The sequence below is a fragment of the Cornus florida genome, unplaced genomic scaffold, assembly GCF_030987335.1.
Source record: "Cornus florida cultivar Cherokee Brave unplaced genomic scaffold, ASM3098733v1 CherokeeBrave_3.0.0_Hap2_Chr09, whole genome shotgun sequence".
Lineage (NCBI taxonomy): Eukaryota > Viridiplantae > Streptophyta > Magnoliopsida > Cornales > Cornaceae > Cornus > Cornus florida.
The window spans coordinates 43,631,785-43,644,346 of NW_026775579.1; the positions used below are offsets into that span (position 1 = coordinate 43,631,785).

General features: G+C 32.2%; 1 protein-coding gene across 1 annotated transcript; it reads right to left on the reverse strand.

Annotated features, from left to right (window-relative positions):
* Positions 1–6,512: 6,512 nt before the first annotated feature.
* LOC132273768 (uncharacterized) lies at positions 6,513–8,372 on the reverse strand. The gene is made up of 2 exons (XM_059774827.1): positions 7,634–8,372; positions 6,513–7,213 (listed from the first exon to the last, which is right to left on the reverse strand). Exons 1-2 carry the CDS (start codon positions 8,307–8,309, stop codon positions 6,588–6,590), a joined length of 1,302 nt encoding a protein of 433 aa, XP_059630810.1. The 5' UTR covers positions 8,310–8,372; the 3' UTR covers positions 6,513–6,587.
* Positions 8,373–12,562: the final 4,190 nt, after the last annotated feature.

Below are 12,562 nucleotides of genomic sequence, written 5' to 3' on the forward strand. Positions count from 1 at the left end.
GAATCTATTTAAATTAAATAAATATTTAAATTTAGATTCATCAATCAAAAATAACAATTATCAATTTAATATCCTAGCATTAATCAAAATAATATTTAAAAAATATTTAATGCATAACTAATTATTATTACTATTGTTTTTTTTTTTATGTACACAAGATTATTCCTACCAACTGTGTATGCCTTAGGAAGAAACTAAATTTAAATTACAAATTTAACTATATAATGCATTCTTAAAGCCTCGTTCGACGTGCACCTTTTACACTGAAAAGTTAGTTTTGAATTCATCACATACCTTATTCCTAAAATTGATTCGTGGAAACAAAGTTGTCTCGTTCAGCGTGCCTATACATATACATACAATCTTCTGATTTCCCTCACAATAATGGATTCATGTTTAAATCCCAGCATTGAATAAAACACTCCCAGATTTCGTACATGGTCATAAATGGGTTTATGCTAATTTGGTTCATGTTAATCCTACAAGTCATTCCTCGTTCCACGCACATGAAGAAAAATACAATTATGATTTCACAAAAAAATATAAAACTGTTTCAGACTAACACCCCATAATATATATTACAACTCATGATTAGAACACATAATATAATACAACTCATGCAAATTTAATTTATTAAAATATGAAATTTAATACAAACCCATTATTAAAACAGATGAACTGAAATTTCCACATAAATTCATATAATTAGATTCAATTAATTTATTTAAAGAACCTAGAATTAATCTAGCATGCATAAGGTATGAATCAAAGGAGAAGAGAAGAATTAAAACTTGCCTTTAGGGATTAGATAAAAAAACCCTAACCTCCTTCTTCCTTTTCTCTTCCTTCCTCTTCATTCTTTCTCTCTCTAAAATATAGTACGTAATATATTTTCTAACCTCTTTCATAACCCTATAATTATATATTTATAGTCAATTAAAATAACACTAATCCTTTTCCCAATCCAAGCCAAACTAATAATAAAAATAAAATAAAATCTAAATACTAAAAAGGTAACTAAAATATATGGTACGTATAATCTATGTGTAATCCTTTTTATATGTAATATATAAATATATATGACTTTCCTTATATATATATATATTTATTTATTTGTTAAATATACATATACATGGGTAATTATCCGTACCCATTAAACCCCTTATCCAAGTAGTCCATGGAGCCCAATTAGTTGGTCCATTACTACTATCCATATCCAATTCCCTAAAAATATTAAAATAAAAATAAAATAAAACAATTAAATTCCTAAATAAATACACATCATCACACACAATTTCATTTAAACAATTAAATCAATTAACACATTTAACAAATAATTAAATCAATTAAACAATTAAACAATTAGCCAAGAAATCAACTAAATAATTAAATGCAATTAAAATAATTTTTTTAAAAAATACCGAGACTATCCTTTTAAAATCAGGGGTATTACACTGTGATGAGCTCTGCGAAGAGGGAGATGACTGGGTTTTGGAGATCCGGCGAGACAAATCCGGGTCTTAGATTTACAGATCGGACCATTTCTGAGGATTCGGAGGAGGTTCGCGTTAGGGTTAGTGTTTGGAGGTAGTCGGAGAGGTCGAGGAAAGGGTCTGATGATGAGGATTGGAGGATCCTAACGACCTTGCAGATAAGGTCGCGGCGAGGGAGAGGGTATCCTCGGACATCGGTTTAGAAGTTGGGAGAGTCGACTTTGACGGCAAATGAGCGGCCGTTGTCGGATTCGACGACGACTTTGCCGCTGTATTTAGTGGCGAATCCACTGCGAAAGAAGTGGTTATGGGTTTGCAAAGATGGGTGGCGGTGGTTATGGGTTTGCAGAGATGGGTGGCGGTGGTGTTAAAGCGCCGCTGTTGAGGTGGAGGAGGGGATGTCGCAGATGGTGGAAGGGCATTATTGTCCAAACTTTTCAACTTGTCTATCGCGTGAGAATCACGCGCTCATTCTTGGACGGCCGGTGGCCGGGTGGAGTGATTTGCAACATATTTGTATAGTTTAGGAGGTTTTATGCAATTTTGATAGTTTAGGGGGTTAGTTGCAAGTTTTGCAATACTTCAGGGGGGTTTATTGCACTTTTCTCTATTATTTATTCATTAAATTCTTTTGTATTCTGTGTTCATTTATATATTAATTGTCTAGTATCCCTCGGATCTGTACTCGGACTTGATCACCCGTGACTCTAGAATCGAGGGGTATCACAGGAAGGGGGTCCAGAAATTGAAAGACTCAGAAATCCAGAAGAAGAGAAATTGAAAATTCTAGAAATCTAGAATTTCAGAGAAAAATATAGAAGCTCTGCCAACATTCATCTCTAACATCTAAACCTAAAGGCGAAAAGCAATTAGCACATCAAATCGTGCTGTTTTTCATCAACATTCCACCACGATCAACAACAAGCACAACCAAAGTCGTGCCGTTCTTCAACAAATTCTTTAAAGACAAAGAACAACAAGCACATCCAATCCAAAGTCGTGCCGTTCTTCCTCAAATTCAACAAAAAACAACAAGCACATCAAAATCATGCTCTTTTTTCCATGCGATTCAACAAGTTCAAAGAATCATCAAACAACACTGTTCGAGATCAAGCTTCGTCAGCCCTCGATCAGAAATCATCGGCGATTTTCTTCAATTACAAATACTTGAAGAAGATTGTCAACAACCCGATTCAAGATCAAGCTCTAACAGCCGTTGAATCCAACCAACAAAGGAGATCGAATCAGAGGATATTTTATTTCTTTTGTAAAGAATATCTCAGAGGATTGTACTCAAATTTTTATAAATTAATAAAATTCCATTTGCTCCATATTTTGTTCTTTATTTGCAGATTACGAAATTTGTGTGTGCAGTATGTATATATAATACACTTATTAAGATTGTATAATTCTAGAGTACTTACCGAAAAAAAAATAGTTAATAAAAAATAAAAATAAAAATTGAATAACCGCCCTTGAATCCAACCAACAAAGAAGATCGAATCAGAGGATATTTTATTTCTTTTGTAAAGAATATCTCAAAGGATTGTACTCAAATTTTTATAAATTAATAAAATTTCATTTGGTCCATATTTTGTTCTTTATTTGCAGATTACGAAATTTGTGTGTACAATATGTATATACAATACACTTATTAAGATTGTATAATTCTAGAGTACTTACCGAGGGAAAAAAAAATGTATAATTATAGGGTAATGCTATATATATTGGTCAACTTTGCGTCTCTTAAATAATAATAATAATAATAATAAAATTGCTTCTCTTTAATTCAAATTAACTAGCAAAAAAATGCAATTATATTTTTCGGTAAAATAAATAAATAAAAATTTTGTTCAATGATCATTCATCCCACTTCGATTGACACAAGTCGTTTGCGCACCACATTTTCCATCAATTATATATATAAATATGTAATCCTCATTCTCAATGCATTTCAACGTTAATGAGAGAATTGTAATTCTTTATTAAAATCACAGAAATAGAGATTATATAGTACCCCTTAAGTACTCTCAACTTCTAAAGTCCAAACACTTAAATTTCTGTCAGCAAAACAATTAAACTCTCTTTTCCAAACCATTTTTTTTTTCTCTTTGTCAATGATATAGGTGTCAGGCTTCTTATATAAAACACTCCACGATTCAACACTAAACATTGTAGTTCTTTCATCTGATTGCATGTATCGAACAATTATCAAAAACAATTTCTAGATATAACTCAATTATAAAGAAATTCAAACTCCAAACTTTCAAGACGACATGTTCTCTTTCTTTTTTTTAAATTTAATAAAAAATAATTTACAAAAAAGAAAGTGAAAAACCAAATAGTGGGGTATCATTTCCCATAAAAGCATATTACCTCCGTCTCAAAAAAAGTGTAATTTTTAAAAAATCGTGACAGTTTAATTTATGAGAGTCACGGTTCTTCAAAAATAACACTTTTTATGAGACAGAAGGACTATGATATTTACCATTGATGAGATTAAGAAGAGAACTCTATCTAGCCTGGGGAATGTTAGAACTAGGTCCTTAACCAACACTGTCTCATTCTTCTAGGTTGTTTTAACTTGATTTAAGCCAATGAGTATTACAAAAGAAGAGTCAAGAAATATGGTGAAACTATAATTGAAATTTGTGAAAAGTCCACACACACACATATATAAGTTAAACCCATGCTAGCTTGTTTTAATCAAAGAATTGATCATAATATCGAACTGAGTAGTACAAAAGAAGAGTCAAGAAAAATAGTGAAACTAGGATTGAAATTAACGTGACACAGATCAAGAGAAATCATGGTCGACAGTAAAAACAGGCTACAAAACAATGCCAGAGAACATATACTACTAGCGCACGCCATACTAAAAGAATGGAAGCTTGTGCTTGGTTTTTTTACCACACAACACAACAAATTATATTAATACATTTTTTTTGAATGAATAAAATTAAATAAATAAATAATTACATATTAATTTTACCTTCTACTCTAATTCTATGAAATTTAAATTTCATTAGGATGTAAAATTCTTATTTTTAATAAATATTTTTAATTAAGTTAGTAAATTAATTAACTTATTTTTAGTGTCACCTTTGCTTATTGAAATGCCTACTACATTCTTTTTCTATTTAAAGAAATTTCAAATAAAATTATCCTCTTGCACTTTCTTATAAAAACATGTATAATCTCAAATTTATAAATATTTACTATTAGTTTTTGAAATAATTTGTTCTTACAAAGGTGATAAAAATAGGTTAGACTAATTAAAAATTTAGAAGTAAAGAACTAGTATTCTAATAACAAGGGCAATATTAAAAATAAAATGTAAGTCACATAAAATAAAAACATGAACGAAAGGGCGAAGCATGAGAATGAGAGCTTATAGTAATGCATGAGATTGAAATCAGTAAATTATATTATAATAAAAATATAAAATAAAAGTAGGATAAGGTGTAATTTGAACTTCCATACATTGTAACACTAGATTCTATCTAGTCAACAACGAAAGTATTTATATAGATATGGAAAGCTATCACGAGCTTGCACGTGCAATCGTTGAATCCATAAATACTATTGTCTTTTAATTTAATAATTTATGACATAAGTTCTTTATGTGAGCACTTTTTTTTTTTTTTTCGGAAGATTTCTTTATGTGAGCACTTGTATTATAGAGTTAGGTAGTTTGATAACAAAAGCAATATTTAACTGTGAATAAAATCAAATATTTTTCACTTTAAGCCCAGGTCCAGAAAAAATTATAATAATAATTAGGCACCTTTTAAACTCATGATCTAAGTCATATAAAGTGAGAATAAATTTAAAAGCGGGAGTGTGAGAGCAACAAAATTAAATCATTAATAATCAGAATTTAAGCGAAAACGCGCGCGAAGAATGAAAGCGAGAATGCGCTCGAAACGTAAGAGCGACACCTGTTGAGAATGATTGTTCATGATTGTAACACCACCAATATTTGCTTAACCTAAGATTAGAATTTGTGCACTCGAAGTAAAATTATATTATTACACTTGTTGACCCATGTTTTAATTATTACCCATGTTTTAATTATTACACTAATTAAAAAACTCTAATCTTTTATGCTGCAAAAAAAATTTACCACTTACTTCTATTGACCGATCAACAATTACAAATTGATTTAACCAATTGGTCAATTTTTGTTTTGGTGACGCTGAGTCTTAATTTTGAAACTCTAATCAAGTCAAGATTTTAGACTTACAGAGAGAAGAAAGTAAAAAAAAAAAAAAAAAATTGCCAAATGCACATTAACTATACCAACTCGTGTCGTGCCCACTTAATTAATGACTCAGTGAATGGTAGTCGTTGACCTATGGTCATTTATACACCAACCCAAAATAAAATAAAGTACACGCCTCACGTGATCTTGGATAAAAAAAAATAATAATAATAAATAAATCTGGGATAAATTATTGCATCGCTATCAATTACAATATAACATGAATATCAAATCTTATGATGGATTTTTTTAAAATACAATTAATTTTTTAAAAATTACATATAATTTGAAAATGTCTCTGCACAATTTCACTGAATTAATTAGAGCAAAGCCAAAAAAATCCCAGTGCCATACTTCAGCACAAAGATTAACAAAATATTAAGCTCAAGTTATACAAAACCTAATCAGAAATATGAAAGCATGAATTTAAGTTTGAGAATCAAAGTAGATTATTTATCTCTCTTAACATCCTCAATTAATAAACCACTTTAAGTAATTTTTTTTTTTTTTTTTTTTTTTTTTTTGGGTATAAATCCCTCCTTTATTTTGTCCTATCGTTAATGTAGCTTGGAAACCCATAATAAAATTAAATCAATCCATCAACAAACTAGCTAAACAAATCGATTTGTTTTTATGACATTATTTAGAACTCAAATTTATATGCTCATGTTTGTTAACATAACTTTTAACATTGTATTTTACCCATCATTGTTTCGAATTTTGAACTCGTAACTTTCGTATCATGATAGAGTAAATAGGGCCAATAATCATACTTAGATTGAAAATTGTAATTAATTATCGTATAATGATAATCAAACGACTAAATCCAACTAAAAATCTCTGTAGACAACAACAAAACAGGGCAATATAGCCCTGGGATTGAGCACATACAACTCATCTAAATTAGAATAAACTCCGGCGGCTCCGGCCACCGAGTCATACTCCTCCACACCTCCCTCCAAGCTCTTCTTCACCCGTCCGGCGACCACCCGGCAAACCAACATCGCACGCTTCTCTTCCTCCGACGCCACCCCGGCACTGTCGTGAGCCTTCCCGCTCGTCGCCGTCGTCAGTATCCCTTTTCCGGCGACCCCTCCGGTGACTCCTCCGGCAACCTTGAACCCATTTTTGATGATACTACAAACACTGCAATTGGGGATCGAATTGCAGAGATTGGAGGAGCCGTTGAGGCCAAGTGAGCACATGAAGGTGGTGCAGTGGAACCTGAGGAGCTCATTGCCGTCTGCAATGCAACGCGGGTGTTTCTTCGGGAGATTGGTGGCCTTGGCTTTAATGGCGTCTCTGTATTCTTCGAACTTGGAGATGGTTTTGGTGGTGTTGTGGACTTTGAGTATGCGGTCGATCTTGCAAACAGGGGATTGTTTCTTGAGCCAGCTTGATTGGAATATGATCTCCACTATGTTCTTGCTTGTGTCTTCAGGACCCAATTCAGATACTGCAAATTTTGATCATAAAATTAAGAAAAGGGAAATGGGGAGTTAAGAGTAGAAACAGGACCACTGTGTGTATGTGTGTGTGAGAGAGAGAGGGGGAGAGTTATTGAGAAATGGGTGTTGGGTATTGAAATAAGATAGAGCCAAATTAATAATTGGGTAATGGTCATTGAGATAAGAGAAATGGTCAGACTGAGAAATGGGGTGTGTGTGTGTGAGAGAGAGAGAGAGAGAGTTATTGACAAAGAGTAATGGGTAAGTGGTTATTGAGAGAACAGAGAGATGGTCAGACTGAGAAATGTGCAATTGGTTATTGAAATTAAATAGACAGTCAGATTGGGACTTGGGTAAATGGGGCTATTTGGTGTGTGTGTGTGTTTGTGTGTGAGAGAGAGAGAGAGTTGAAGGAAATGGGAATTTACCTGCATGTCTGATGGCTTGATGGAGCTCCAAATTTTCAGGTTTCATGAAGATCTCACCACACTGAGGACAAGAAATGGCTCTCAAAGAAGGGTCTCTAGAGATTCCAAGAACAGGATCAACCACCATCCTACACTCATAACACCCAGAGAGTCTCCTAAAAGGCATGCCTCTAAAAGACCCAGCAATTGAAGGAGAAGTACAAAACACAGAGAGTGAATGAGAAGATGAATTAGAAGAAACAACAGCAGCCCCATTGTTGACCAGTTCAGTGAGAGGAGCTTTCATGGATCTGCTAGACCCATCATTGATCATGATGTTGTTACTTGATGATGTTGATGAACCCATTGAAGCCCTCTTCTTTGGGTGGTCCTCGTTGGATTGTGTTGGTTCAGGCCTGTGCATCACCTTTGTGTTGCTGCACAGTGAGCCTGAACACTTCATTTTCTTGCACTTCTTGTTGCTTCCTTCAATTGGTTGCTCTTCTTTCCTCTGTTTTGGTGGTGGTGGTGGTGGTGGTTCGTGTTTTTGTTCTTGTAGTTGGGTTTGGGTGTATTTGCAGGTGAATAGGCTTCTCACAGCTGCCCAAGAAGGTGGTTTCTCTGGCTTTTGAGGATGGTGGTTCTGATTTTGGTGATTTTCCTTGGTGGGTTTTCTAGGGTTTCTGGTTTTAGCCATTGGAACAGATCTCTCAGAATATGATTTCTAGCTAAATAAAAATGGTGGGCATCTTAAAGGGGAGGGTGGGAGGGTGGAGTTAAAAAGGGCATGTTGTGGGGCTCACTCATTGTATATATATAATGCATGTATAGATCTGCTGATTCTGATCTATATATATTTTAATTCTCTCTTTAAAAATCTTGCTTTCTTTTGATAAATCTTTCTCTAAAATCTTGACAATGACAATTTCGGACCGTTTAATGCATCGGAGATACTAAGGTGTTTAAAACTTTGAAGTTGCTAATCATGGTATCCTCCTGTTGAGGAGGGATTTTATACGGCAAGTGAACTATTAGTGCAATACACTACATCAAAATACAATATATATTTAAAAAGTAGCATTATCTCCGTCTCATATTAGATATTTATTTCAGAAACTTTGACTTACATTCAAAGTTTTCGAATTAGACATCAAATATGGTACTTTATAAAAGGAATATAATTAAAAATGATCTCAAATAACTCAACATTAAAAGGTGATAGGTAATGATCAGTAATATGGGGTAGAGGGAGTAAGTACTATGATATAGATTACAGGTATTGCATAAATGATATAACGATGCAAATGTTATTGCATAAACACTGTAATATAATTGTTGCCTAAACCATACAATCACACAAAACACAATATAAGATAAAATGACACAGAATTACAATTCAGAATATTAGTTCCCTTATTATTAAGGAATGACAAAGATACCAAGAGGACTATGCTTATGTAGCGCTTAATGACAAATGTTACGTGGATAATTTGAACGAGAATGGATTAAAAAAGACATAAACTTCATATTATTATGATCTAACTTTGTGAATCATTATTCAATGACTTAATCAGCGTTCAGCTCTTCGAGCAGCCATGAGTTTCCCAAACTGATGCAAATGAATGCATAGGAAATTGTTAGTTTTTAATCTAGTGTGATACTATGATGAATGATTTTATAATATAATTCATAAAAGAAATGACCAACTTTCTCTATTAAATATAGACTGAAATACGATGACCTCTGAAGTTTTCGAAAAAAAAAAAGTAAAAATGACGTCTTCTCTGTCAGGTTTGTAGTTTAATTCTTTTAAAAACAAAAAAAACAAAAAAAAAAGGTTGCATTCGTTGGAATTAGAGTCACAAAATGGGCCCATATGCACTAACCCAGCCCAACAAGCCTACATTATTTTTTGGGCTCCGAATTCTGATATAACTCCAAACATACTGACCCACATTAAAACAACATTTATTAAAAAGCACCATTAAATAAATATTTTGAGAACTGTAGGAAACTTTCTTTTAGTAAGAAGCTTTAGGAATCTTTGATACATAAGGATTAAATAAAACGAACTACAAATTGAATTCAATTTACAAGAAGCTTTTGATAGTTTTGAAATTTGAACACCATATTACGGTTCCAATCTAAATCACACAATTTTTTAATGAGCGCCACTTTTACTTTCTGAATGTACTTCTACTCTTATACTTCGTGTGCGCTTTCTTTTCTGTTGTCACTATTTGTTACTAAATTTTGTCGCTTTCACATTCCCGTTCTCGAATTCGTTCTCACTTCTGTTCCTTCTTTATGTAACTTAATTTCCAATCTATTAATTAGAATTTAGAAACAATTCCATAAATCAACAAGTCATGTGTATTATCAATACATTATGGCTTCAAGCAAGTCTTTTTATGTTCAAGGGTGATTCTTAAGTTCATATTTTTGAAATTTCAAATAAACGTGAATACTCATACTATTATTTTTAGCTGTACTCCAATACTTAATTTCTGTTTTAATACATGTATAAACACATAATTGAATAAGCCAATGTATATTAACCTCGAACCACATTAATTTTAGGGTTAAAATTATAAAACCCCCACTAATTTTAAATTTTGATCATAAAATCCGAATATGTTCTAGAAAATCCCTACACTTTCAAAAAGTAATCACATTGTCCCAAGATTCGTATTAGACCCATTAACCGGGCTATAAAATTACAAATTTAATCTTACTATTTAATGTTAAATTAAAACTAAAAATTACAAAAATACCCTTTAAAATTACAACAATTATGTTTGAGAGGGAGAGATGGGTGAGAGTTTTAGAGGGAGAAAAAGGGTGAAGAATAAGATTAATGAGTATTTTTGTAATTTTAAAAAATAATTTTTAATTTTTAATTTAACATTAAATAGTAAAGTTAAACTTGTTATTTCTTAACCCGATTAACGGGTCAAATACGAATATTGAAGTAATGTAATAACTTCTTTACAATATAGAAGTTTTTTATTTACGAAAGAATCTTGATTTGGAATTTTATTTTATCACTTGTTAAAAAAATAATAAATAAATAAATTAAAAAAATAATAATGATGATGCAATCGATGCAAATCAAGCTCATTGTCTCATATACCAAAACCCAATAACAATGTGGTGGGTCGGGTGAGTGACCCGACTTGGCATGTGAAGATACCGAGGTGGATTTTTGGGGCTAAGAGCGTCGCACTAACAACAAGAGACCCACACTAATTACACCATAATGGTGCCCACACTTAGAGGGGAAAAGCTGCTGATTCATTGATTCCTTTTGCCTCAAAACCAAAAAAGAGACCATATGGTATGGACGATGGAATAAAGCTAATACTACTTTTTATTAGCAGAGAAATTCACACTCATCCCATCAAAGTGGTACTACTACAAATTAATTTTCGGTGTTTAGTGGTTGCTTTTCAAATCTCTAATGTCTAGGGCACCAATAATGTGTGGAATTATTCACTAACAAATTCACTTTTTAGGTCATGTTGATGGTATTTGCAAAATGTTTATGTTAAAAAAATAAAAATAAGGACGAATAATTTTTTTCTTTCTCTTTGAAAGATTGATGATGTGTGTGCGCGGAGATAATTTTCGATCACACATTCTATCATTAAATTGATCTAACGACTTTGTAGTTTAGGAGTAGTTCAAGTTCTCGTAAATGTGAAAAAGTGATTATGTGTGAGTGTATGAATATATTTTTTGTCAATGAAAAAATATATATTAAATATTTAATGAAAATTAAGCATGCAAAAAATAACTTAAATGCTATGTTTGGCAAGCGTGGAATTAGAGCTTTGAAATTAAAATTGATAGAATTGGAAAAAAAACAATTCAGAAAATTAAGCCAAAATTTTTTCTAATTTCAAGATTCCAATTCCATACCGCAAAACAAAGCGAAAGAGAAAGAGAGAATTATATCAAACAGAAATTATCCAAGAGTTACAATCTAGTAGTATATCCTTAATATCCCAAAGTGAAAGATGAAAGATTAAGTTCCCCTCAAACGAGTAGTGCGAGAGTTTCTTGCCAAGAGGAAGCTAAAAACATTAATTAAAAGTTAACTAGCTATTTTTTATAAGAGAAAAATGCATGAACAAAGTTTCGTACCTGTCTTGAAATTGAGTAAATATATTTCTAGCTAACTTTTTAACATTTTTGAGTTGTTGGAACTCTAAAGTATCTACACTATAACATGTCCAAACTGGCATTGATGGTCATGTTTATCTTCCTACAATGAGTTTTGAGGTTCGTTCAACTTTTCACTTGCATGGTACTTCCTATGCACCTTTATAGGTCTTAGTATATGCTTCAAGAATTTTAAAATTAAGAATATCGCGGGGCTTAAAATGTTTCCAAAATTTTTGTTCTATTAAGGCACTTGGTGTCATGATAATATCTTGTCACACATTGGGTACGAACGGAAGAATTTTGGTCTCGGCGGCGGATAGGTAGTTCTATCTAATAATTTAAGTTTTTGAATTAGAAATGACTCTAGTGTTCGATTTGTTACGAATTGTATTAGAGCAAGTCCAATTCTTATTTGGTGTCACATCAAACGCCCACGTGAGGAGTTCAGGTCACCCATTGGTAGAGTGAATGGATAAGCGCCACATGTTTGTGTAAGGAAAAAATATAATAACAGCTCTTGTCTCACATAAGATTGGGTTAGAGAGCGTTTTGCGTGATAAACAACACTACATAATAATTTAAGCTTACCCAACTCGTAACTAAAGTATTGTTGGTCTAATTAGCTTATTTCCATATTTTCATTTAACATCCAATTGAAAAAAAAACATTACCTCTCCATTATGGAAAATTAAATTTTCCTTTTTCATTTCTGGTATTTAAAATTAAATTTTATTAATTGAAAATAGATAAATTTCACTTTTTCATTTCTGGAATTAACAATTA